The sequence below is a fragment of the Castor canadensis genome, chromosome 10, assembly GCF_047511655.1.
Source record: "Castor canadensis chromosome 10, mCasCan1.hap1v2, whole genome shotgun sequence".
NCBI lineage: Eukaryota > Metazoa > Chordata > Mammalia > Rodentia > Castoridae > Castor > Castor canadensis.
In genome coordinates this window covers 124,724,238-124,748,869 of record NC_133395.1, presented here as the reverse complement: position 1 = coordinate 124,748,869, position 24,632 = coordinate 124,724,238, and the positions used below count along the sequence as shown (strand labels likewise).

General features: G+C 37.2%; 1 protein-coding gene across 1 annotated transcript; it reads right to left on the bottom strand.

The window, feature by feature from the left end:
• Positions 1-1,922: 1,922 nt before the first annotated feature.
• On the bottom strand, positions 1,923-19,047 carry Kbtbd8 (kelch repeat and BTB domain containing 8). The gene is made up of 4 exons (XM_020188219.2): positions 18,907-19,047; positions 18,077-18,287; positions 11,810-12,924; positions 1,923-5,281 (listed from the first exon to the last, which is right to left on the bottom strand). The coding sequence occupies exons 1-4, from the start codon at positions 18,920-18,922 to the stop codon at positions 4,818-4,820; spliced, it is 1,806 nt and encodes a 601-aa protein (XP_020043808.2). The 5' UTR covers positions 18,923-19,047; the 3' UTR covers positions 1,923-4,817.
• Between the last annotated feature and the right edge of the window lie 5,585 nt (positions 19,048-24,632).

Here is a 24,632-nt window from a genome sequence, read left to right as displayed (position 1 = left end):
TAACTTCATAATGAAGACTTCAGAACAAGAAAGATTATCAAGGAAAGCCAGATGTAATGGCTCAGGTCTGTAATCCCAGTACTCTGGATTTTGAGTTCAAGGCCAGCCTGGGCTACAGGGTAAGAGCCTGTCTTGAAAAAAAATAAACAAATAGATAAATAAAAAACAAACAAAAAGATACAAATTACCAACATCAGAAATGAAAGCGGAGAATCACTATCAATTCCATGGACATTAGAAGAAGAACACTATTACCAACTCTTTAACTCTTTGTCTACAAACTTGATAATGTATATGAAATGGAACAGTCTTTTGAAAAGCACAAACAAAATTCACAGAAGAAATATATAACCTGGATATCCCCATACATATTAGAGAAAATGAATTAGTAACCTTCCAAACTACAGGGTCAGGTCCAGATGGTTTCACTTGTAAATTCTACATTTAGGTAAAAATTATACCAGTTTTCCACAATCTCTTCCAAGAAGCTTATTTGAGGAACATAACTCATACTAGTGGCTTATTAGTATAATAATATAATAATGGGGAGGAGGTACAGATGGGGGTAACAAAGAGAAGGTATTTTCCTACCTCATCTACTGCCTGAATGAGAATTACAAACTACAGAAGATATTTTAAATAATAATGTTGGGGGAAAATTGAACTCTAAAAAGGCAACCGTTAAACAAAATATGGAGCATCACCTTTCCCATCCATTTTGTTTGGAACTAACACAGCACAGCACATATGAACTAGGTGAAAGTGGAAGACTTGGTTCTCATCTCAGGTGACCTTTGTTAGATGACTTTTAGCAATTCACTTGGCCTTTGTTTCCTGTCTGATAAAATAGGTGACAGTACGGTCCAATAACTTCTCAGGGTGCTCTGAGACTTAAGAGAAAATTCATTTCTTCCAACCCACCAAATATTGTTTCTAAAGGGAAGCAGGAGGGAGGGGGGGCTAAGGGAATATAATAAAGGGGTGCACTTGCTCAAAATACACTGCATGCATATATGTAATTTTCATATGAAACTCCCTTGTACTATTAATGAATTATAAATTTAAAAAAAGTCCATTTCTTCATACAAACATTTACTGAGTGTTCACTATGTGTCAGGCGTCACAATCTAAAGGGCAATAGTGGATAAAACAAATGTTTTGTCTTCATGGAGCTTACATTTTAATGGGAAAGTGAAAAAATAAAGCAGGAAAAAGTTGGTGGTATGAGTGAGGAAGGAAAATAAGGTGATCAGAAAAGGCTCTTTGGTTAGGTGACATTTTAATACAGATTTGAGTAAGTGTTGCCACAGATTCCCTGACAAACAATATTGCCTGGGCAAAGGCCCTGATGTTGGGAGTACTTTGTATGCTTGAGGTCAGTGTGGCTGGAATAGAATGAACTGGGGGAATAGCAATGAGGCCTAAGAGATGGGTTAGGGGTGCACATAATTCAGGTAAGAGTTTGGCTCCATATGAAAGGGGATGGAATGCCATTGGAGGAATCTGAGCAGAAGACATAATCTGACTTTATGTTTAAACAGGACTACTCAGACAACTGTATGGAGAAAATAAGATTACAAGGAGTCAAGGGTGATAGATAAAAGGAAGACCAGCCCAGTGGCAACTGCACAGAGACAGACAAAACAGATTAGCTTAGACTAGGATAACAGTGGTAAACGCAATCCATGGACAGAGTCTGGATATATTTCTAAGGAAGAATCAACAGGATCTTCCAACCAATTATATGAAGTGTATAAGAGAGAGGAATTGACATTTTAGGCCAGAACAATCAGAATAAAGTAATTATTGATTTAAGTGAGTTTGTTTTAGGACCTAAAGAGCATTACATAAATTGATACTAATTTATTTTCTACCAGAGGCCAGATATTCAATCGATTAAAATACATTAAAATTTTACTCCATTTTACCATGCCATGAGATATTTAATGATTTTCATCAAATTTTAATTCTGCAAAACTCATCAGAAGTCAGTTTACAATGCTGGAAGTTTTTAATCAGAAAAGGTTTTATTATAAGAAACAATGACATCAGGTAAAAATGCAAAAAATTGTGCAATTACGGCAAAATGTTTAAAAATATCTACACATTTGCCCCCATAGGACTACAGTACTTACTACATACCTGAGCACTGAACATGGAACGCCATTTTAAACTGTTTTACATGGGAATCTGTTTCCTTACAGATCATATCCACTTCTTCTCATGCACCAATGAAATCAGCTTGACACTTAAATGTCAACCTTGTATCACAACAGAAAACAAAGATGGAAAATGAAGTATACAATTTCTACTTTCCTACAACATAGTTATACCAAGTCTAGTCTTCAATGTGTATGTAAAAATAGATAGGAAAGTGCTACATACATTCTTCAAATGTGAAAACATAGCTAGAGTGGGACTGGATTTGTTAGACCTGTCTTTTAATTCTGTACTTGCCATTGTGCCTTTTATTTATATTCTCATCATACCATGAAAATGTGCCTTAAATATCTACACATAAATCCACACACATCACTAATCTTAGTTTTCTAGAACCTCTTCTGAAACCATTTTAAAAGTGGCAAATTATCCCAGCTATATAATGTAAACAAATAGTTCTTCATACAAAATTCAATATATATTGTACTCCGGTAGCAAATTCTAGGTCTTGGCTTTGACATACTATACTCAGATCGTAACCTCAGTATAAACTGTGATAACAAAAGGATCAACTATTGTGCAGACCAACAGAATAAATCTACTGTAGAATTAACCACAGCATATTGTTCTCTTACATATCATACAGCACATGTACATTGCTAACTCAAAGTTCTAAGTCATGTTTTCAAGTAATATTTTTCTAAATACAGAAGATTGTCAAAAAGCGGCAGAAAACCTTAGATACTCAACAAAGTTTTCAAAAATAAGTTACACAGATATCTCTTGCAAATATTGGTTATCTTTTTTCCTCCCCTCCAAAACACAAAACTACAAAAAAAAGTTGAAAAAAAGTCTCAGAAATAACCCTAAAACAGCACGAAGATAAAGAAAACAGCAGACAAGGAAAAACTGAGGAGGTACAAATATTGGTTGACAAAGTTTATAAAGAGATTATACATACATTATCAAGGCCAATAAGAAGAAATACATATCTAGCTTTCTAAAACTAGATCTTAAAATGTTAATCCTATAAATGCTGTCCATTTGAACTTCTGCTTCAGAAAACTGTCCCGACTTGTAGAGGTCTTTGTAAAGCAGTTTGGAAAGTTTCTGAAAAACGAGGTATGTGATGTGAAGAGGCAATGTTTTAAATTTGTTTCACAGTATCTCATTACAATTTGTGCAAGATTTTTTGTTTTAATACAAACCATGCCAGTATGTTTTCTTTAAGAGAATCAAACTGTTCTGACTAAGGACAGATTGTGGGCTATACTCGTCTTTTATCAGTTATTTTAGACATAATAAAGAATAAGTTACCAATCCAAATGCCTGCCTCAGATACACAAGTGAGTTTGTTTGCCTTTCATGTTAATATCCCTGCCTGTTAGAAATTCATCAGTTAAATATGAAAATGACTTAGTACCTATAAAGCTGTAATTCTGTTTACTCACTCTTTTTTCTCCATTACCTTCAGCTAGAACAAGTATTTCAATGTAAAAGTATTCACCACTGTTAAGTGCAAAAAAAAAAAAAATGAGGTTGTAATTATAATATGAAACTTAAAGGTCATTAAATTATTAGATTACTGTAGGAATTTTATGTTTCTGGAAAACAGAATTTTAAAAGTAGATGTAAAACTTCACATTATAAGTTAACTTTCATTGTACCAACAATGACTGGACAGGTAGAAGATGGAAATGGAGGTCGGGCAACAAAATGCCCCATGTTAGTGCAAACTTGGTATAATGGTCTTACTATTATATGACTGAATCCAGTTAGACCAATAACTGACTATTCCTACTACATAGGTAGTAAACCTTGTGAAATCACAGGAGTTCAACAGGTAAAGTATAATAGTCTTGAAACTAATATACTAACTTGAAAGATAAACATAGGCTCAGACCACTTAAATCTATCAACTATACACGTGAATTCTCATACTAGCACCAGCCACCTGCAAATATACGTCCTTTCTGGGATTTAAAAAAATGAGACAGTGTTAGCACTTGAAAAAGTTATGGACAGAAAACTGCCACTTTAAAACTTTTAGCTTAACTTAAAGTTATATGGAAATACGAAATAATCATACTAAAAGTTCTTTCTGAGACTGATTTTTTCTTCAGCCTACTCTAATAACAGAACACATTTAAATCTCAGTACACTTGAAAACAGTACACAAAAATATATGTAAATATATATATAAATATTAAGAATGAGGATCTAAGTTAGTGCATCTCTGTGTTAGAGAAGTCACAGCTAAATAAAGTCCTAGTGATATTGCCTCTGACTGTTACCCGTATTTAAAATAAAAAGTCGTGTCAAACTATTTTGGATGTCTCTTCCCAATAATACCCTAACTGCTCTTTAAGAGTGCATAGTTGTCGTGACTTATCTGGTATCTCAGTGGCTATCACAAAATTATAGAGTGATACAATTACTTTTATGCCAGGAAAAAAAAATGCTGATAATTGCACTTTATTACCTTTTCCCTACTGAAATGAAAACATCACAAAGGTGAAAGCAAATCCCTCCCTACACTGTAATCTTTAAGAGCACCCATTTCCGTGTATAAAAACTCAGCTTTCTTCAATACAGTGCTTCCTAAGACAATATTTCTCAGTATGAGATGCCAGTGATACACTAAGAACTACTACTCATCAGAGTACTTTCTGAAGACACTGAGGATAGAGTTTAGCAACAGCACATTCGAAATGACGACCAAGGTCCCACAGCCGATCTGGAGTCTCATACACTTTCATCCATTGGTCAGCAATGTCATCATATTGGTAAAGGGAATTTTTCCTGCTGGTTCTGAAGACATGTTCTTCAACAGTCACTTGAGTAGCTCGAACAAATAAATGGAGTTTATTCTGGAAAAGTACCAGCTTAAGGTAAGGATTTATGGACTGATCACATGGAAAGTCCTTCTTACGAGTCCATTTATTTAGCTCAACATCATAAGCTTCCACAGTAAACATGCGTTGGTGGTTTCCACAGGTTCCAGCTATGTAGTAGATAGAGCTCTTGTACACAGCTGCTAAGCCCTGGATTCTAGGCACAGTCATTGGGGTTAAAAAACCCCAGTAGTCTTTTTGAGGCTCATAGAAGAGGAAAAATTCTCCTAAAAAGAGAAAAAAAAAAAAAGAATACACATATTTTCATGCTTGTGTTTTGGGTGTACAGTTAATTCCAACCTCTGAAGACTAAAAAGCATAATTTTCCAAATATTTCACTTTCTAAAATATACAAATAACAGATATTATAGTCAATCTGAATTGGGTTGTTTGTACTGGAGAGGTGTAATGAGTTACTTTTGGCTTGATGGCAGAACAATAGTTCATTGGTTGGTTCCATTTTTTCTAGCCAAATGTGTGTTATATGAAATTTATTTTAAGCCAGTTCTAAAAACATATTGCTAATGGTCATCTAGTATGGCTAAAATGCATATACATACCTTCATCATAAATAAGTACATATTTTGTGCCAATTATTTGATTAGAAGATAGCACATGGAATTGTTAGTTTGTGGAATTAACTTTAAGTCAATTTCTATTGTAATTTGACAATAAAAAGGTATGCTGAGTCAGACTGCCAATACAAAGATGTCTTTAAAACATGCAAACAGCTGGAAACTAAATAACTCATTACTTAATGAAGAATGGATCATCGATGCAATAAAAGAGGAAATTAAAATGTTCCTGGAAGTCAATGAAAATGAAAACACAACCTACCGGAACCTATGGGACACAGCTAAGGCAGTCTTGAGAGGAAAGTTTATAGCCATGAGTGCATATATTAAAAAGATTGAAAGATCCCAAATCAATGACCTAATGATACATCTCAAACTCCTAGAAAAACAAGAACAAGCAAATCCCAAAACAAATAGAAGGAGAGAAATAATAAAAATAAGAGCTGAAATCAACGAAATAGAAACCAAAAAAACCATACAAAGAATTAATGAAACAAAAAGTTGGTTCTTTGAAAAAATAAACAAGATCGATAGACCCCTGGCAAACCTGACTAAAATGAGGAGAGAAAAAACCCAAATTAGTAGAATCAGGAATGCAAAAGGGGAGATAACAACAAACACCATGGAAGTCCAGGAAATCATCAGAGACTACTTTGAGAACCTATATTCAAATAAATTTGAAAATCTAAAAGAAATGGACAGATTTCTAGATACATACGATCATCCAAAACTGAACCAAGAGGAAATTAATCACCTGAATAGACCTATAACACAAAATGAAATTGAAGCAGCAATCAAGAGTCTCCCCAAAAAGAAAAGTCCAGGACCTGATGGATTCTCTGCTGAATTCTATCAGACCTTTAAAGAAGAACTGATACCAACCCTCCTTAAACTGTTCCATGAAATAGAAAGGGAAGGAAAACTGCCAAACACATTTTATGAAGCCAGTATTACACTTATCCCAAAACCAGGCAAAGACACCTCCAAAAAGGAGAACTATAGGCCAATCTCCTTAATGAACATTGATGCAAAACTCCTCAACAAAATAATGGCAAATCGAATTCAGCAACACATCAAAAAGATTATTCACCACGACCAGGTAGGCTTCATCCCAGGGATGCAGGGGTGGTTCAACATACGAAAATCAATAAACATAATAAACCACATTAACAGAAGCAAAGACAAAAACCACTTGATCATCTCAATAGATGCAGAAAAAGCCTTTGATAAGATCCAACATCATTTCATGATAAAAGCTCTAAGAAAACTAGGAATAGAAGGAAAGTTCCTCAACATTATAAAAGCTATATATGACAAATCTACAGCCAGCATTATACTTAACGGAGAAAAATTAAAACCATTCCCTCTAAAATCAGGAACCAGACAAGGATGCCCACTATCTCCACTCCTATTCAACATAGTACTGGAATTCCTAGCCAGAGCAATTAGGCAAGAAGAAGGAATAAAAGGAATACAAATAGGTAAAGAAACTGTCAAAATATCCCTATTTGCAGACGACATGATCCTATACCTTAAAGACCCAAAAAACTCTACTCAGAAGCTTCTAGACATCATCAATAGCTATAGCAAAGTAGCAGGATATAAAATCAACATAGAAAAACCATTAGCATTTCTATACACTAACAATGAGCAAACGGAAAAAGAATGTATGAAAACAATTCCATTTACAATAGCCTCAAAAAAAATCAAAACCTAGGTGTAAACCTAACAAAAGATGTGAAAGACCTCTACAAGGAAAACTATACACTTCTGAAGAAAGAGATTGAGGAAGACTATAGAAAGTGGAGAGATCTCCCATGCTCATGGATTGGTAGAATCAACAGAGTAAAAATGTCTATACTCCCAAAAGTAATCTACATGTTTAATGCAATTCCCATCAAAATTCCAATGACATTCATCAAAGAGATTGAAAAATCTACTGTTAAATTTATATGGAAAAACAAGAGGCCACGAATAGCCAAGGCAATACTCAGTCAAAAGAACAATGCAGGAGGTATTACAATACCTGACTTCAAACTATATTACAAAGCAATAACAATAAAAACAGCATGGTACTGGCACAAAAACAGACATGAAGACCAGTGGAACAGAATAGAGGATCCAGATATGAAGTCACACAACTATGAGCAACTTATCTTTGACAAAGGAGCTAAAAATATACGATGGAGAAATAGCAGCCTCTTCAACAAAAACTGCTGGGAAAACTGGTTAGCAGTCTGCAAAAAACTGAAACTAGATCCATGTATATCACCCTATACCAAGATTAACTCAAAATGGATCAAGGATCTTAATATCAGACCCCAAACTCTTAAGTTGATACAAGAAAGAGTAGGAAATACTCTGGAGTTAGTAGGTATAGGTAAGAACTTTCTCAATGAAACCCCAGCAGCACAGCAACTAAGAGATAGCATAGATAAATGGGACCTCATAAAACTAAAAAGCTTCTGTTCATCAAAAGAAATGGTCTCTAAACTGAAGAGAACACCCACAGAGTGGGAGAAAATATTTGCCAATTATACATCAGACAAAGGACTGATAACCAGAATATACAGGGAACTTAAAAAACTAAATTCTCCCAAAACTAATGAACCAATAAAGAAATGGGCATGTGACCTAAACAGAACTTTCTCAAAAGAAGAAATTCAAATGGCCAGAAAACACATGAAAAAATGCTCACCATCTCTAGCAATAAAGGAAATGCAAATTAAAACCACACTAAGATTCCACCTCACCCCTGTTAGAACAGCCATCATCAGCAACACCACCAACAACAGGTGTTGGCGAGGATGCGGGGAAAAAGGAACCCTCTTACACTGTTGGTGGGAATGTAGACTAGTACAACCACTCTGGAAAAAAATTTGGAGGCTACTTAAAAAGCTGGACATCGATCTACCATTTGATCCAGCAATACCACTCTTGGGGATATACCCAAAAGACTGTTACTCCAGAGGCACCTGCACATCCATGTTTATTGCGGCACTATTCACAATAGCCAAGTTATGGAAACAGCCAAGATGCCCCACCACTGACGAATGGATTAAGAAAATGTGGTATCTATACACAATGGAATTTTATGCAGCCATGAAGAAGAACGAAATGTTATCATTCGCTGGTAAATGGATGGAATTGGAGAACATCATTCTGAGTGAGGTTAGCCTGGCTCAAAAAACCAAGAATCGTATGTTCTCCCTCATATGTGGACATTAGATCAAGGGCAAACACAACAAGGGGATTGGACTATGAGCACATGATAAAAGCGAGAGCACACAAGGGAGGGGTGAGGATAGGTAAGACACCTAAAAAACTAGCTAGCATTTGTTGCCCTTAATGCAGAGAAACTAAAGCAGATACCTTAAAGCAACTGAGGCCAATAGGAAAAGGGGACCAGGTACTAGAGAAAAGGTTAGATCAAAAAGAATTAACCTAGAAGGTAACACCCACGCACAGGAAATCAATGTGAGTCAATGCCCTGTATAGCTATCTTTATCTCAACCAGCAAAACCCCTTGTTCCTTCCTATTATTGCTTATACTCTCTCTACAACAAAATTAGAGATAAGGGCAAAATAGTTTCTGCTGGGTATTGAGGGGGGGAGCGGGAGGGGGTGTAGTGGGTGGTAAGGGAGGGGGTGGGGGCAGGGGGGAGAAATAAACCAAGCCTTGTATGCACATATGAATAATAAAAGAAAAATGAAAAAAAAAATTATGAACCTCTGATGAGGTCAGGGCTGTTATGATCCAAAAAAAAAAAGAATTAAGCACTGAGAGGCAGAGTCAGAAGGATTGCCAAATTCGAGGCCAGCCTGGACTATATAGTAAGAGGAGACCCTATCTCAAAAAAATAAAAATAAAAACAGAAACACGATTTCTAAAGAGTTACAAGAGTTTTACTAATGAAAACATTTGTATAAAATCTTTGCAAAAAATATGAACTCTTTATGAACAGATTCAATTTTATATATATTTGGTGGTACTGGAGTTTGAGCTCAGGTCCTCGTGTTGGCTAGGCAGGTGCTCTACCACTTGAGCCACTCTGCTAGCCTTAAATTATATTTTAATAGTTACAGATAGTATAGTTGAATATTCCTTATATGAAATGGTTGAGACTAGACATATTTTGGATGATGTCTTCAGATTTTGGAATATTTGCATACACATAATGAGATAGCTTGGGGATGGAGCCAAAGTCTAACCATGAAATTCACTGCAGTATTTTCAGTGGACCTGTGTTTCAGACTGTGACCTGTCACATAAACTCAAGTATAGAATTTTCCATTTGTAGTATCACATTGGTGCTCAAAAAGGTTCAGATTTGGGGGCATTTTGGATTTTCGGATTGTGGATACTCAACCTGTATGACATAACCTACCTTTTAACAACGCATGTCAGTTTATATATGTAAAGAGTCTGTTTGGATTAGAGATGCCTGATTCCAAATTAAGCTTCTCCTTGAAAACTCTTCTAAATGAGGATTACTCTTATCCACAAATTCAACTTCCTACTTAAAATAGTGACATTTTAACTTAAGTGACATTTTAACTCTGTGACATTTTTAATTAAGCCTCCCAGCTTTTTCTTATACCTCACCTACTCTTACTAACTTATTTCAAGATTTGTGATAAAAGTGATAGCAATTAAAACTTTTTAATGTATGCCAATTCTCTACAGATTTCTTAGAGGAAAGAAAGATCACACACAAAAACTTGATTTTTAAAATCTAAAGTTGTTTAATAAAGTAAATTATATGCAATTAAGAAAATCCTTAGGGCCTCGGATTCCTCTTATTTAAAATACAACCTCAGATTAAATTTTATTTGGGAGTCTTATAATTAATTCTACCTCTAGCAACTAACTGGTTAGTGAGCAAGACAGACACATACACACACACACACACACACACACACACACACACACACACACAGAAAACTTCACCATACTGGATGACATAACCTATCTAACCATACCGGATGGATTATACACACATTCTTATATTCCATTTTTTTGAAAGACTAAAAACTCAAGTCATGCTGTGATTCTATGTAACTAAAATGAGGTACAAGAGAGTACAACTCATTCTGGAGAATCTACTTGATTTTCAACTTAAAGCAAATGGGTTCAGGCATTTCTATGAAATTTTCAGTAAAAGGATTAGAACAAAAGAATGCAATTTTAAAAACAGGATAAGGGCTTAAAAATCATGTGTATCTCCACTGAAGTTGCCATTTTTCCTATTGTATTAAAGTAATAGTGTGAGCAAAGCAGCTAAATAAAACCCATTGAGAAACACAGTTGAGGAATATGGATTTTGGTATTATCTACACTGTATTCAATAGTCTAGCAACTAAAATATGTAAGGAAAATATTGTTCTCAAATCAGAACCTCATTTAATCCCACCCAGTAAGCCTATTTCTACTGCATCTTTGCCAGAGTTTTGGTCCTCAACAGTTTAGAAAAGAAAAATAACGAAATGTATTGTATAGTAAAAGTAAGAAAAAGGCTGTATCTCAAAGTCTTTGAAGTGCAGAATAATGACAACAAACTATTATGGACGGAACATAAACCAGTGAAATTAAAATCTGAAGAATATAATTTCAACCTCTTTGTAACCAAGTTAAAAACTACTGCAATTACAATGCTTATACAAAACTCTTTGGTAACTGAATATTATAACCCTGTTAATACCTCATTCTTTTTTCTCTTTTAAACTAACCCAGTCAGTTCCACAACAAAGCAGCTGCTGCATCTCCTAATTACATGTATATTATGAAGAGCAAAAACAGCCATGTGTTAACCTTGCTTTATTGTCTAGTCTTTAAAACTTCTCTGAAATAGTTCTCCCCAAATGGTGAACTATTCCTTACTAAAGAATGTTTTCAAAAATCCTTATTCCACATGAAGTCAAACCACAAGAACACTAAAAAGAAAAAACTTGACAAGATCGTTTCAGTAACTTAAGTGTACTTGTATTTTAAACCATTTTTGATTCAAAAGTTCACTTTCTTAGTAGATCCATTACAGAATAGACTTCCAACAAATAGTTTATGATAGGAAGCCTAAACTGTTAATTAACAGGGGAAATGTTACCTGTTTCCATATAATCAAGTAAATAACACTCAATGTGTTGCCCTTCCATGAAGAACTAAATCGCTTTGGCACCTACCCTGTAAAACATAGATCTTCTCTTTGTACTCCACAGCATTGTGAAATTCCATTGCAACTGGCATCGCACAGACAGTCGTCCAACAATTCTCTCTGCTGTCGTAGCACTCCACAGATTTCAATGAGTTTCTCCCATCACCTTCATAAACACGACCTCCGATTGCATACATTTTACCACAGCAATACACTAGTTTGCAGCCTATTCTGGCTCGAAGCAAGGATGGTTTGGATAGCCATCTATTGGTAGAATGGTCATACATCCAGAAATCATTTTCTGCCTTATGGTCAATGGAGACCTCACTGCTGCTTGGTCTATACCCTCCTGCAATGTAAATGTCATTATCTGGTGATACAAGAATCCCAACTTCTCTCAGGTCATTTGGTGGTTTGCATAGTTTAAACACTCTTCCTGTGACTATATCTAGACAAGGCACTGTTTGCTTCTTTCCTGAGTGTTTATGGGCAGCATCAAAACATATGATCATTTCAGAAGCAGTCATTCCAAGCCTCTGTGTACAGCCATTAGTGTTAGATGGTCCTTTTTCTACACAGTTTTTGACTATAGCCTGTGCAAACTGAGGTGGGATTTTCTCTATAAATGTATCTTCCATCAGAGGAAAACGTATGCATTTGGCAAAAATTTCTGGAAGGTGCACTTCTCTTTCATTCTGTTCGTGTTCAAACCACCTTATAATGCTTTCATAAACATGCTCTTCTCGATCTACATTTAAATCATCACTGTCTAGTATGCTTATTAGTTGATCTTTTGTCAGCTGGAGAAATTCTTGTTCTTTGGTGACACATAGAAACTTTTTACGAATATATTCTTTTGAGCGATCTCCAAGTTCCTGATGACCATAATGATCTGCAAAGATAAAGACCCCAATAGAATTTTGTGGCTCCAAATGGCTGATCATATAGTTAGCACACTGGTCTTGGATAGAAGGAATTTGAAAGATGCTAGCTGCAGTGAACAAGGCTTGAACATTAGCCTCTGTGAGAATAACTCTAGAAGTATAGGCATAATTCAATACTAAATCCATTGATTCCGCTTCCACACCAACTATTCGAACTTCTTTTTGAGTACTTTCTGTAAGGCCGCTAGTGAACATGGATCTAAGGAAGAAAAAATGGTTCATATTTTGTGTATGTTGCAAATAAAAATTATCTTCACAAAGTCTTAAAAGCATAAAGTTACTACATAGATAACCTTTAGAAACAAAATGAATATATTCCTTGATACTCTGGACAGGGGTAAAAATTGACCATCTAGCAGAGGATTTCATGTGGCTAATCACAAAAGCCCTATCTATTCTCAGGCCTAGTCCATTTTGTGCTGAAGGAGTTAAAGACATGCCATCTCAAAATGTGCCACATTGGCAGATTCTTTCAAGCGGAAATCATTTGAGGAATTATAACTGCAGGAAGAGCCATTTGGCCTGACTTTCTCTATATGCAGCAAGCCCTGGAGATTCTTCAAGGAGGGATTTCTTTCACATACCAAGGCTGGAAAATAGCCTTGATCACCAGAGTAACTTGGTAATTGTGGCTGTTAGCCTGAATAAACGAACTCTGAAGTAACCTTAATTTTCTATGTACTTCTACATCTTCCCATCCCATACCACTTAGCAACGTCCCTAGAATTTACTACCTTGATCCACATACCCACTTGACCTATTCATTTTGTCATATTATTGCTCTTTGTCTGAAAAGTACAAAAGCATCATGCTTTCATCATTTCCTTGGATTTCACTCTCTTGTGAAGATCCCCATGCACATGTAAAATTAATAAAACAAACCTCTGTGCTTTTCTCTTGTTAATCAGTTCTTGAATTAATTGGGTTCCTAGACTTAGTCAAGGACCAAACATAAGCACTAAGGGGGGCTCAGGGAAGCTGTCTCCCCTGCATAGTGCCAATATTGAAAAAAGGAGAATATACCTAAGTAAAGCAAATCAAAAGGTGACAAGGAATATTTCAGATCCTGATTTTTCCCTGGAACCTCTATCCAGGCTTCTAGTCAAGTTAGTTGCCTTAAAAACATTGGACCTTAAATTGCCATGTCCTAGAAAGTTTAAAATACATTCAAAGGTACAGTCTAATAAAACATTTTATGTCCTAGTAAAAATTACAAGATGCTGGGTGCCAGTGGCTCATGCCTGTAATCCTAGCTACTCAGCAGGCACAGATCAGGAGGCTCACAGTTCGAAGCCAGCCTGGGGAAATAGTTCGCAAGACCCTATCTCGAAAAAAAAACTCCTCACAAAAATAGGGCTTGTAGAATGGCTCAAGGTGAAGGCCCTGAGTTCAAGCCCCAGAACTGCAAAAAAAATTACAAGGCAACCTGTGTCAAAAATAAATCTTTAAAAATTTCATCTTAAAAAAAGCAGGATAATCTTCAAAAGTACGCATTCTCTACCTACACCTTTTTAAACTGACATTGTCTTTTTAATGTTCCCTTAATAAGGTATTTAAAGATCATTTCACTTACCCTGGGATATTTTGAAAACCTTTCCTTAAAAGTTATACTTAATATTCTCAGTTAAAGTTAACATATTTTACATATATATATGTATGTGTATATATATATATATCAATACAGAAATATAAAGATTATGGTAGGGTTGATATAATGTCTTCTTTTAAAGAGAGTTTAACGTTTAACACAACACTGATTCTCTGGAAACAATGATTTTTACACTGCCAAACTTTTGCCATTAAGACCAAGTTTTTGCTTTGTTTTTGGCAGTACTGGGATTTGGACTCATGGCTTTGTGCTTGCCAGATAGGTGCTCTACAGCTTGAGTCATGCCTCCAGCCCTTTTTGTTTTGAAGATAGGGTCTCACTTTTTGCCCAGGCTGGCCAGAACTGCTTTCCACCATTGCTGGGATAACAGATGCACACCATCACACCCAGCTCTTTTCCATTGAGATGGGGTCTCCGGAACTTTTTTGCCCAGGCTGGCTTGGAACCATAATCCTCCCAATCTCAGCCTCCCAGTAGCTGGGGTGACAGGTTCACATCACCATGCCCAGCTACTGGCTGAATGGGGTCTTGTGAACTTTTCGCTGGGGCTGGTCTGGAACAAAGGTCCTCTTGGTCTTAGCTTCCTAAGTAGCTAGGATTACAGGGTGGGAGCCACTGGCACCTAGCTTAAGACAGAACTTTTTTAAAACATTAAAATACTGGTGCATTTATCAGATGTTCTTAGCCAAAACATTAATTAGCTGAAACATCTGACTCTTAATTATTAGTTAATAATAATTTGCAAACATCATTACCCTTGGTTCCACTTTAAGGTTTCATTCTAGGCAACTCTGAAAAAATTAAATATAACAAAATCAAAATCTCTTTTAAAAGCCATTTGAGGAAAGAGCTGTGTGATATATATCTTAATTTTCAAGGTATGAGATGCTTAATAGATATTTTTTTGAAGATACTGACAAAAATTATTACTAAGATTGACCCCTCCAATTATATTTTAAGTGTTATGTTATGAAAAATACCCTTAAATGGGAAATTTTCCAATTGCTTTTGAAGTATTCAACAAATATTTGGGACTAATTTTAAAATGTAGCATGAGAAACCTCGAAGGTATAAAGACACAGTTAGCTGCATGGGTTACTCATCTCTGAGTTTTATTTTTACTTTAACAATGAAAAATTTAAGTTTAGTATTGTATGGGTTTTGATGATTAAAAACCAAATGTTCCAGTGTATGAGCTGGTTTTCAATTCAGATGCTAAAAGGCTCACCTAAACAGCTACCAATTAAAAAGAAAACTAAAGCCTTTCTTTAGGCAGAGATTAACTCCCCAAGGAGAACATTACCACACATCCCTTTATCATGGCAACCGCTCCTGGCTTAAAGAGGCAGGTCTTACACACAGGAGTATTCTGGTACTTGATGAGTCCTCTTTTGTAATAGGTTCTTCATGTAAACTCTAAGTGGAAGCACCTCTTCACACAAAATTCTGAGTACCCTAAATTTTTAATAATCATATAAACTTTAATTCCAACAAGTCACTGGGACCACCAAACAGCAATGCCAGATTTCCAGCTATTCTAATTCTTCCACCTGTGATGCAAGACTTAGAAATTATTAAGTATGAGGTATGGGCATGGCTCAAGTGGTAGAGCACCTGCTTAGCAAGTGCCCAGCCCCGAGTTCAAACCCCAGTACCACCATCAAAAAAAAAAAATGTTACAAAAAATAAATTTGAAAGAAATTATTCAGTATGATTTTCTAGATCCAATCAGGAATAGCACAGCACCAAAACTCTAACAAGAGGTAAGAACCTAATCTTTCACTTTTATAGCCACACATCTTTATTTGAACACTCATATCTTATGCCCAGAAAGTTTTCCAGCCATTTTCTTAATTTGTGAGGACTTCAAAGCTAATTTTATATGGATGATATTTAAATGATATAAAATTTTAGTATGGTATAAACATTTTCACTTTCAAGTTTCAGTTTATTTTTTACTATTCAAATCTAATACACAATAAAAATTTTTGAAAAGAATCTTCAAAGAAGACCCACTTGACCCACTCTTGTTCCTTAAAAGTCATACTGTGACTAAGAAGCCTGACTCTGGAATCAAACCTAGCCTCTGACAGGCTCAGTGGCTCACATCTGTAATCTTAACTAGTTGGGAGGCAGAGATCAAGAGGATCTTGGTTTGAGGCCACCTCAGACAAAAAGTTCACAAGACCCCCATCTCAGCCAATGAAAGCTGGGCATGGTGACACACACCTATTACCCAAACTACATGGGAAGCATAATTAGGAGGGTCAAAGTCTAGGTTGCAAGACCCTATGCCAAACAATAACTAAAGCAATTAGGGCTGGGTATGGCTCAAGTAGTATAGCACCTGCATAACAAGCATGAGGCCCAGAGTTCAAACTCCACTACTGCCAAAAAAAAATCTAGTCAATTGATTTAGGCATCACTCACAGAGCTTCAATTTCTTCATACATAAAATGCAAATAATAACTGTGCTGGGCTAGGATTATAAAGATTATATAAGACAATACGTGAACACAAGCTTAACCCAGAGCTTGATCAGGAACACCTGCATCATATATTTAAACACATAAATTACCTGATCCTATCTATTCAATAACCTGAGTACGAGAACCTCACTGGTAGTTCCCATTTCCAGACCAAACATTATCTTCTATATATGAGTTTCATCTTTTTTCTTTCCAGCTCACTATCTTGTAGTCCAGTGACCTATCCTAGTCAAGTCTAAATGGTTACATCACAAGGATAAGACTGAAGTAACTATATTTAACCCAGCATTCTGAGAAAGAGGAACCAGAAACTACAGTCTGGAACATTATACTGTTACGTGCCCTATAATGGGAAGCACCTTCAAAAGGAAAAAGCACATTAAGAGTACATTGAGAGATTTTACATGCAGCACTTCTGAATATTGAAAGGCTTTAAAAAGTGAGCACTTGAAACAAAAAAAATTATGATCAGACAGAAAAATACCTTTTCCACTAATCTCTTCTTTGAGTTATTTTTCAAACCCAAGGGTTTTTTTGTTTTTGTTTTTTTTCAATATTTTATGATAAGCAAAAATTAATACAGGTGAAATCAACATAAAAATACTTCTGGAAACTTGGGAATAATTACTGGTTTGGGGCCTACGACACAAAAGCTCTGTTTCACTGATTTTTATTCCACTGCTTTTTGGCCGAATGGCATTCAAAACAACATATTGATGCTCATTTGTTTGTGAGTTAACAGGCTTCTTAAAGAGTTCTACACACTTAGTAAAGATGCATCACGAGTAACTTTTTGGAACAAATTCTAGATTAGCACTGTCCAATAAAAATTTCAATGATGGAAACGCTGTGTATCCACTGACCACACGTGGCTACCTGAGCACTTGAAATGTTTGATGTACCTGAGTTACTGAATTTTTAAATTTTGTTTAATTTTAAATAATTGAAATTGTCAGATGTGGCTAGTGGCTGCCACACTGGGTAGCACAAGTCTAGATTTTCTGGTCACTTGCCTCCAACACAGGTTCGAGGACAAATTCCCATGCGGTATTGGTGAAGACTTACTTAAATCTAGGAGAAAAATCGTACAACCACTAGAAGAATCCCTAGGGGTCAAAAACTTGTGCCCATTAAGACAAGTCCTTGGTTTCATTTTTGTGGTCCCAACTCAGTATAATAATCAAGTACCCAATACTGAGGGGGGAAAAGGAGCTCGGTGCAGACAGCAACAGAAGTTTCCACCGTCATCATACCTGAAGTAAGGGCTGATTGCAGCAAGAACGTTCCTATGGCAGGAAAATGTTTTCCCGTGATCCACTTCCACTATAATGTCTGTCAACTGTCCTTCATCGTACATTGTTTTGAGTTGCTTAAGAATACTGCAAGCATGGAAGGGGTCCATGGCATCGTTGGCTGTGTCTGAAGATGAAATCCCATTCGGTGTTGGGGAAGACTTACTTAAATCTAGGAGGAGAAAAATCGTACAACCACAAGAAGTTCGGGGCAGCTGCGGCGTCGCGGGGATTTTTTTTTTTTTAATTTATTTTGGTTTGCTTATTCGTTCAGTTCCCCTTCCCTCCCCACCCCCCTCAACCCCACCCCCGCTACACAAACACATCTGCGTCTATACTCAGGACCGCGGATACGGGATCTGGGAGGCAGAGAGCCGGGAGCGAGCTGCCGGGCAAGTTCCAAGGCCAGCCCGCTGCTCCCGGAGCCCGGCGAGCCCGAGGCGCCGTGCTCGCGGAGGGAACAAGCGAGCCGGGCCAGCGAGGCGACTGCGGGGACTCCGCCGCGCGACCGGCAGGAGCCTCGCAAGGGCAGCTCGATGGAGAGCGACCGTTGGTGACCCATCAACCGCCTCACGAACGGGTCGGAGCGGTGGCGGGTACCCAGACGCCCCATCCCCGTCTGGCCGCACCGCCCACCGCCCTTCACGCCATTCATCTTATCATCCCTCCCCTCCACCTCTCCATCCTCTCTCCTGCTCCTCGTGGCTACCTCCTCAGCTCCCAGCTCGTGCCCGTTTACGCCCCGTCCTGCCACCTCCCTCCAACACCTCCCTGGCCACCACATTACCCACCTGCCGACGCGGCCATTTCTAGAAGGGGCCCCGGCTCCAGCTATTTAAAGAGGAAATGTCATTTCGTTTCACTCGCTCCCGGGTTCCGGCTCTTCTAAGCTTCTCCTAGCCAATGGGATGGCCTCTGCATCCGGCCCCGCCCCCAGTCTCCGAATCCCTATAGCTGATTGGTCACAGTCCGAGACCATGCACATCGGGAAATGTAGTTTTATTGCCCTCGCTCCCGCGTGGTCCGAGTCGGGCGGAGGCCCAAGCCGGGGATTTCTATTGGCTGGTTCTGGCGGAGGTGGAGAGCGGGCAGCCGGCCAGCCTGTGCCTGTGGAGCGCGCAGCGCCTGCCGGGAGAAGTAGTCTTCTGACTGAGAAGAGCTGTCATTCTGCGGGGCTGGGGTAAGGGAAGCTGTTCAAGCACGAATTTCCCCGTTTCAGGCCTCTCCCTCGGCCCTAGCTCATTTTTTTAACCCCCGTTTTTTTTTTTTCTCCTCCATTCCCTAAACTTCCTGCCAATGACTAGCTTCCTGTATGAAAGCGGGCTCTGCGTGGGGACTGTGAAACCAGAAAATGTTGGAAATGGACAGGAAGGCCGGTGTCCAAAATGCAAAGGAAATAGGACACTCCACCCTGAAGAAAAATACCAGCAGGCCCCAAAGCCAACCCTCTCTGATGAGTCACCTGTGACACCCGATTGCAACAGCATCGCCGTGGCCGGGTGCTCCACTCTCCACCGATGAACTTGGTCCGGCTACAGGGGCTGCTCAGGAAACACCTGTTCCACCTGCAAGACCCGGGGCACGCCAGCGAGGCCTTCAGACCCACGGAACACGAGGGGTTGCATGGCCTGAGATTTTCTCCGAAGAAACCCGGGCGAGATCCCTGAGCCTGGAAACAGGCAGATTCTCGGAGCGCTGACCCTTTATTTGCTGTAGGGAGCATCTCGCATAAGACCTTGGGACTCCTGAACACGCAGACCCTTTGCCTGTGACGTGGAACAACAACCCACGCTCTTCTCCCGCTTCACAGGCTGCAACCCTTTTGAAAGAAAGCAGAAATGTCATTGTTGATCTGTTGTGATTTACTTGTCCTGTTTCTGGCATCTTCGAAGGTGTTGGCAGGTTAAGGACCCTTGATGTTTTTAAAGTAAATGTGAAACACAAACGAGTGGACATTGGGGATTGCTAGACCTTTGAACATAAGGAATGACTACCGGTGGGCAGGGAGGAATTCTTAGGAGAGACGTAGGTAGTCTGTGGTCATAACTCACCTAGCACTAAAAAGATCAAACAGTTAAACTTCTTTATTTATTTATTTATTTGTGTCTTGGGGGAGCTGGAGATTGAACCTGGGGCCTCATACATGTTTAGCAAGCACTGGCCCACAGAGCGACATGCCAGGTCCTTAGTTGAACTTAATAAAGGATCTTGAAATTTAAACTGTAATTGAGAAAGACAGAGAATGAAGAAAAATAATTGAGTTCTATTCCCTGGCCATGCTGAGAAATCTAAAGCTCAAAGTACTGTTTTCCTATGCAAATTAACAAGAAGTGGTGTTTCCTCAGAACTGGGACTTACGTGATAATTCCTCTTTATGAAAACACTTCCAGCATAGTTTTGCATGGATGGATTTGATTTAACTTTTGTTACTCAGACTTTAAATTTACATTTTTATGAGCTCAATTTATTAAAATAGTAGGGATTTTGCTCACAATATTGATAGCATTAAGAAAAATGGTATTGATTCTCAGGACTGTCAGGTTTAACAAATAAGAATACAGAGCATACATTATTTGGGATGTATTTAGCTTAAATGCTATTTGTTCATCCAAAATTCAAATTTAGTTGACAACATTTTCAGCCGTATTAAAATAGGGGAATTTCTACTTTCTCCTTAAGAGAAGGAAGAGTTTTGTTTTGTTTTTTGGAGACAGGTTCTTACTATGCAGCCTGGACTGGCCTTGTTTTCTGTTTCAACCTCCTGAGTGCTGGGATGTATACACACCCACCTGATGTATACCACCATTTCAGGCTCAATTTTCTATTTCATTTAATTTTCAACTAATTAACCAACAGACTTGGCAGTATTGCTAAGTTAATTAAAAGTAGGTTTTCTAATTCTTTGAGTCACAGAGACTTATAAACTTGGGAATAAGCAGAATACAAAGAACAAAAGGCAATTTAAAAATAAATCTAAGAAATGAAAATTTATAATTACAAGTTTGCTATTCATTTGACACACTGTGAATGGTTTCCATTCTACTGGGCAGATGACATTGCATAGTATAGGTTTCATTATCATTACGACACATTTTTAACAATAAGTAGGAGGATCTCCAAATTGAGGCAATAGTCCTATTCATTTTCAGTGATCTCTCAGAAAACACACACACAAGAATACAAAGATGATTCTGTTCCAAGATTGATAATGAACAGTCAGAGGCTATAGCTTTGTTTTCAAATAAGGTAGCTCTAATTTCAAATTTAAAAAGAGCCTATTAAACATACCACCAATCTGGAAAGGAAGCAGCAAAAGCAGTTCAGTTTCTTCTTAATGTATTAAGTACTATATTGTCCTCTGAAATAAATTTCTCATATATTTACAGTTTAAAGTAATATCTTCGAAGGCTGAAAATTGAAAAAAAAGCAAACCAGAATATTTGAAGGACCTATATTCAGTTCAAATTAGACATTTAAGGCTTTATTATTGTAATTACCTAGGAACCAAAAGCAAAGAAGATTTGCTATAATCATGGTTGCTTTATATTTAACTGTAACAAAGATGAAGGATTATAAAAGTAGCAAATTTGAAAAATGAGAAAATTACACAGTCGCCCTGTTTTTTTTTTTTTTACTGCTTCCACTTTAAGAGAATGACTTTTAACAATTATCAGCTGTGCTCCGACTACTGTCACTAATATTACCACACAGCACAAGAGTGATAGCAGCTATGATGAAGGAGGAGTAAAAGAGAATAGAACTTCACATCTGTAAATCGATTTTGCAGTTTTCCAATTTCCCTGTTCAGTATGGGTTGAGGCTGTGAAATTGACCAGAGCTATATAAAATGAAAGTAAAGAGAATACTTGAGACTCTTACCTTTCACCACATGACACCCTTATGTATTTACCCTTCTCACTACAACCTTCTTGATTTGCTCAATGTGACATTTTTCCTTGCTAAAGGCTTTTAGGAATTAATGCCCAGAATGAAGCAACAACAGTGATTATTTCAATATAAATTTCATATAATAGAAGATATTAAAACCATTTTTAAAATTTCTAGAGCCGTATATATTGCATATGATTTACTTTCTCTTAAATACACAACTCTAAAAAGACCTTAGCATTAAGTTTACCTATTGAGGATTTCTGACTTTGTTATATTTTTTTAATGCCCCTCTGAGGTGATGTGAGGATTCAACATGGCAATAACTAGAAGATTGCATTTTGTGAATCACTGAATTTGATCAAACTGGAGTAGATTAAAAAGCATTAATTTGCATTTTTAAGTATTTGGAATTTAGCATATACATGAAAGACTGCAAAACAAATAATTATTGAATAATAATATTCAATTCCTCAAAAATATTTATTGCCCCCCCCAGCTGCATTCTGTCTGATACAAGGTTTTTGATAAAAAGAAGGAAGGGAGGAAGGAAGGAAGGGAGAAAGGGAGGGAGGGAGAGAGGGAGGGAGGGAGATGAGATCCCTAACTTTAAGAACTTTATTGTTTATGGAGATTTAAAAATAGTCATATGAAAATCAACTAAATAATGAGAGCTGAGAGCAGCCTCCAGTTAACATGAAATAAATATTTCAGACAAATAATGTTCAGGATTTCAGAAGAGGTAAGAGATTCTGCTCAGCTGGTGTAAAATTTAAGCTGGGCATCAAAGGAAGACACATGACAGAAATATTTGCTAAAGCGATGGAATAATTTCTTACCTATTTGCTTTATTTTGGATTGACCTAGATGGCAAAGCATTAACTGTTCCTACTTTAATATTAGTAAGACTTAATTCAGGAACCAAAGGAAAGGAAATAATGGCTATAAGTAGCCATTAATTTATTTCACTTAAATTCATGTTTTAATTAAATTTTATAAGAAATTATTACAAATAAGGAGACTAAAGCCTGCAGAATTTCAGCAACTCATCCCTAAGTCATATAAGGTTCTTTGGCGCCAAAGCTCTTTCAATTACATAGAATAATATAGTATTGAAAACAATGTATATGACTTTCTCCCTCATTAAACATGCCTAGTTCTATGTCAAACACAAGAATTTATCATGAATTGACAGTACAATTGATATAGGTTTAAGATACTTTTTATGCCCCAAAACATAGAACAAAAAGGTTAGATGATAGAGGGTAAAGTCACACTGTTAAACTATTTTGACTTTGTCAGACAAAGCTGGTAAAACTGCATAATATATGATTATATATTATATTGTATATATATTATTATAGTATTATGTGAAATTAACCATTAATATTTATTAGGTTGACTGTGTTTCACCATACTACTGCAAAATTAAATTATTGTACAAGATCAGAGAGCCTGAATAGAATTACTTTACTGATCCCCTAATTTATTCAATATTCAAAATTAAGAAGATTTTGAGAGCTAAAGCCACTATCAACATGTTAGAGAGACATCAATGCTGTATTCTGTTTGAAGATTAGCTTATAAACCAAATGGATCTAATAGAATTAGTGATTGTTGGTTCTTTCTAACCCTATTTATGATCTGATTTTTTTTTCTAAGCTTGTGGGACCACTAAAAAGCCTAAATGGAAGAGAAATCATTGGGAAGCAGCAGTGCTCAGACACAGAAACTGAAATTCATGGAGAACAGGCACCAGATATTGAAAAGGAGTACTTTAAGCAGAGCACAGAGAATAGAGAGGATGAGTGGCTTGTATTTTAACCCCCAAATAATCAAATATTTATGAGACAAGTCTATTAATGTACCACAATACTTTCAAGAATATTTCATTTTTATTTCTGGTTGTTATATCACAGGGTTTCTTTTTTCTTTCCTTTCTTTCTTTTTTTTTTTTCCTTTGGCATCACTGGGCCCTGAACTCAGGGCCTTGCACTACCACTTGAGCCACACTCCCATCCCTTTTAGGGATGACTAAAATGCTTTAGTTATTTTTCAGGTACTTTTTTTTTTTTCTTTGCCTGGGGACAGCTTCAGATCATGATTTTCCTATCTACGGCCACCTGCATAGCTGGGATCACAGGTGTGTGCACCACACCTGGCTTATTGATTGAGATGGAGTCTTGTTAACTTTTTGTCAGGGCTGGCCTCGAACCACAGTCCTCCCAATCTCCACCTCTGGAGTAATTGGGGTTACATGCATGAGCCACCACACCAAGCATAGCACATGGTTTCTTAATCTTAGTACCATTGCCATTTTCAGCCAGATTCTTCCTTGTTGTGGCAGGCTACATATTAAGGGCCAGTAACACTTTCCATCTCCAGAGGTGAAACCAAAAATGCCCTCAGACGTTGTCAAATGTATCCTATAGAGAAAGTCATCCCAGTTGAGAATTGTTGTGCTACAACATGCTACAATTTACTCTGCACTCCTCTGTGCTATGGGTTCTCCCACTTTGATGACAGCTCTAAATAAAGGGCTGTGCTTATTTAAAACTATTTTGTTATCTTCTTTTTAAATATGCATCACACAGAGTTGAAGTAATCATATTCCCTACTTCGTAACACA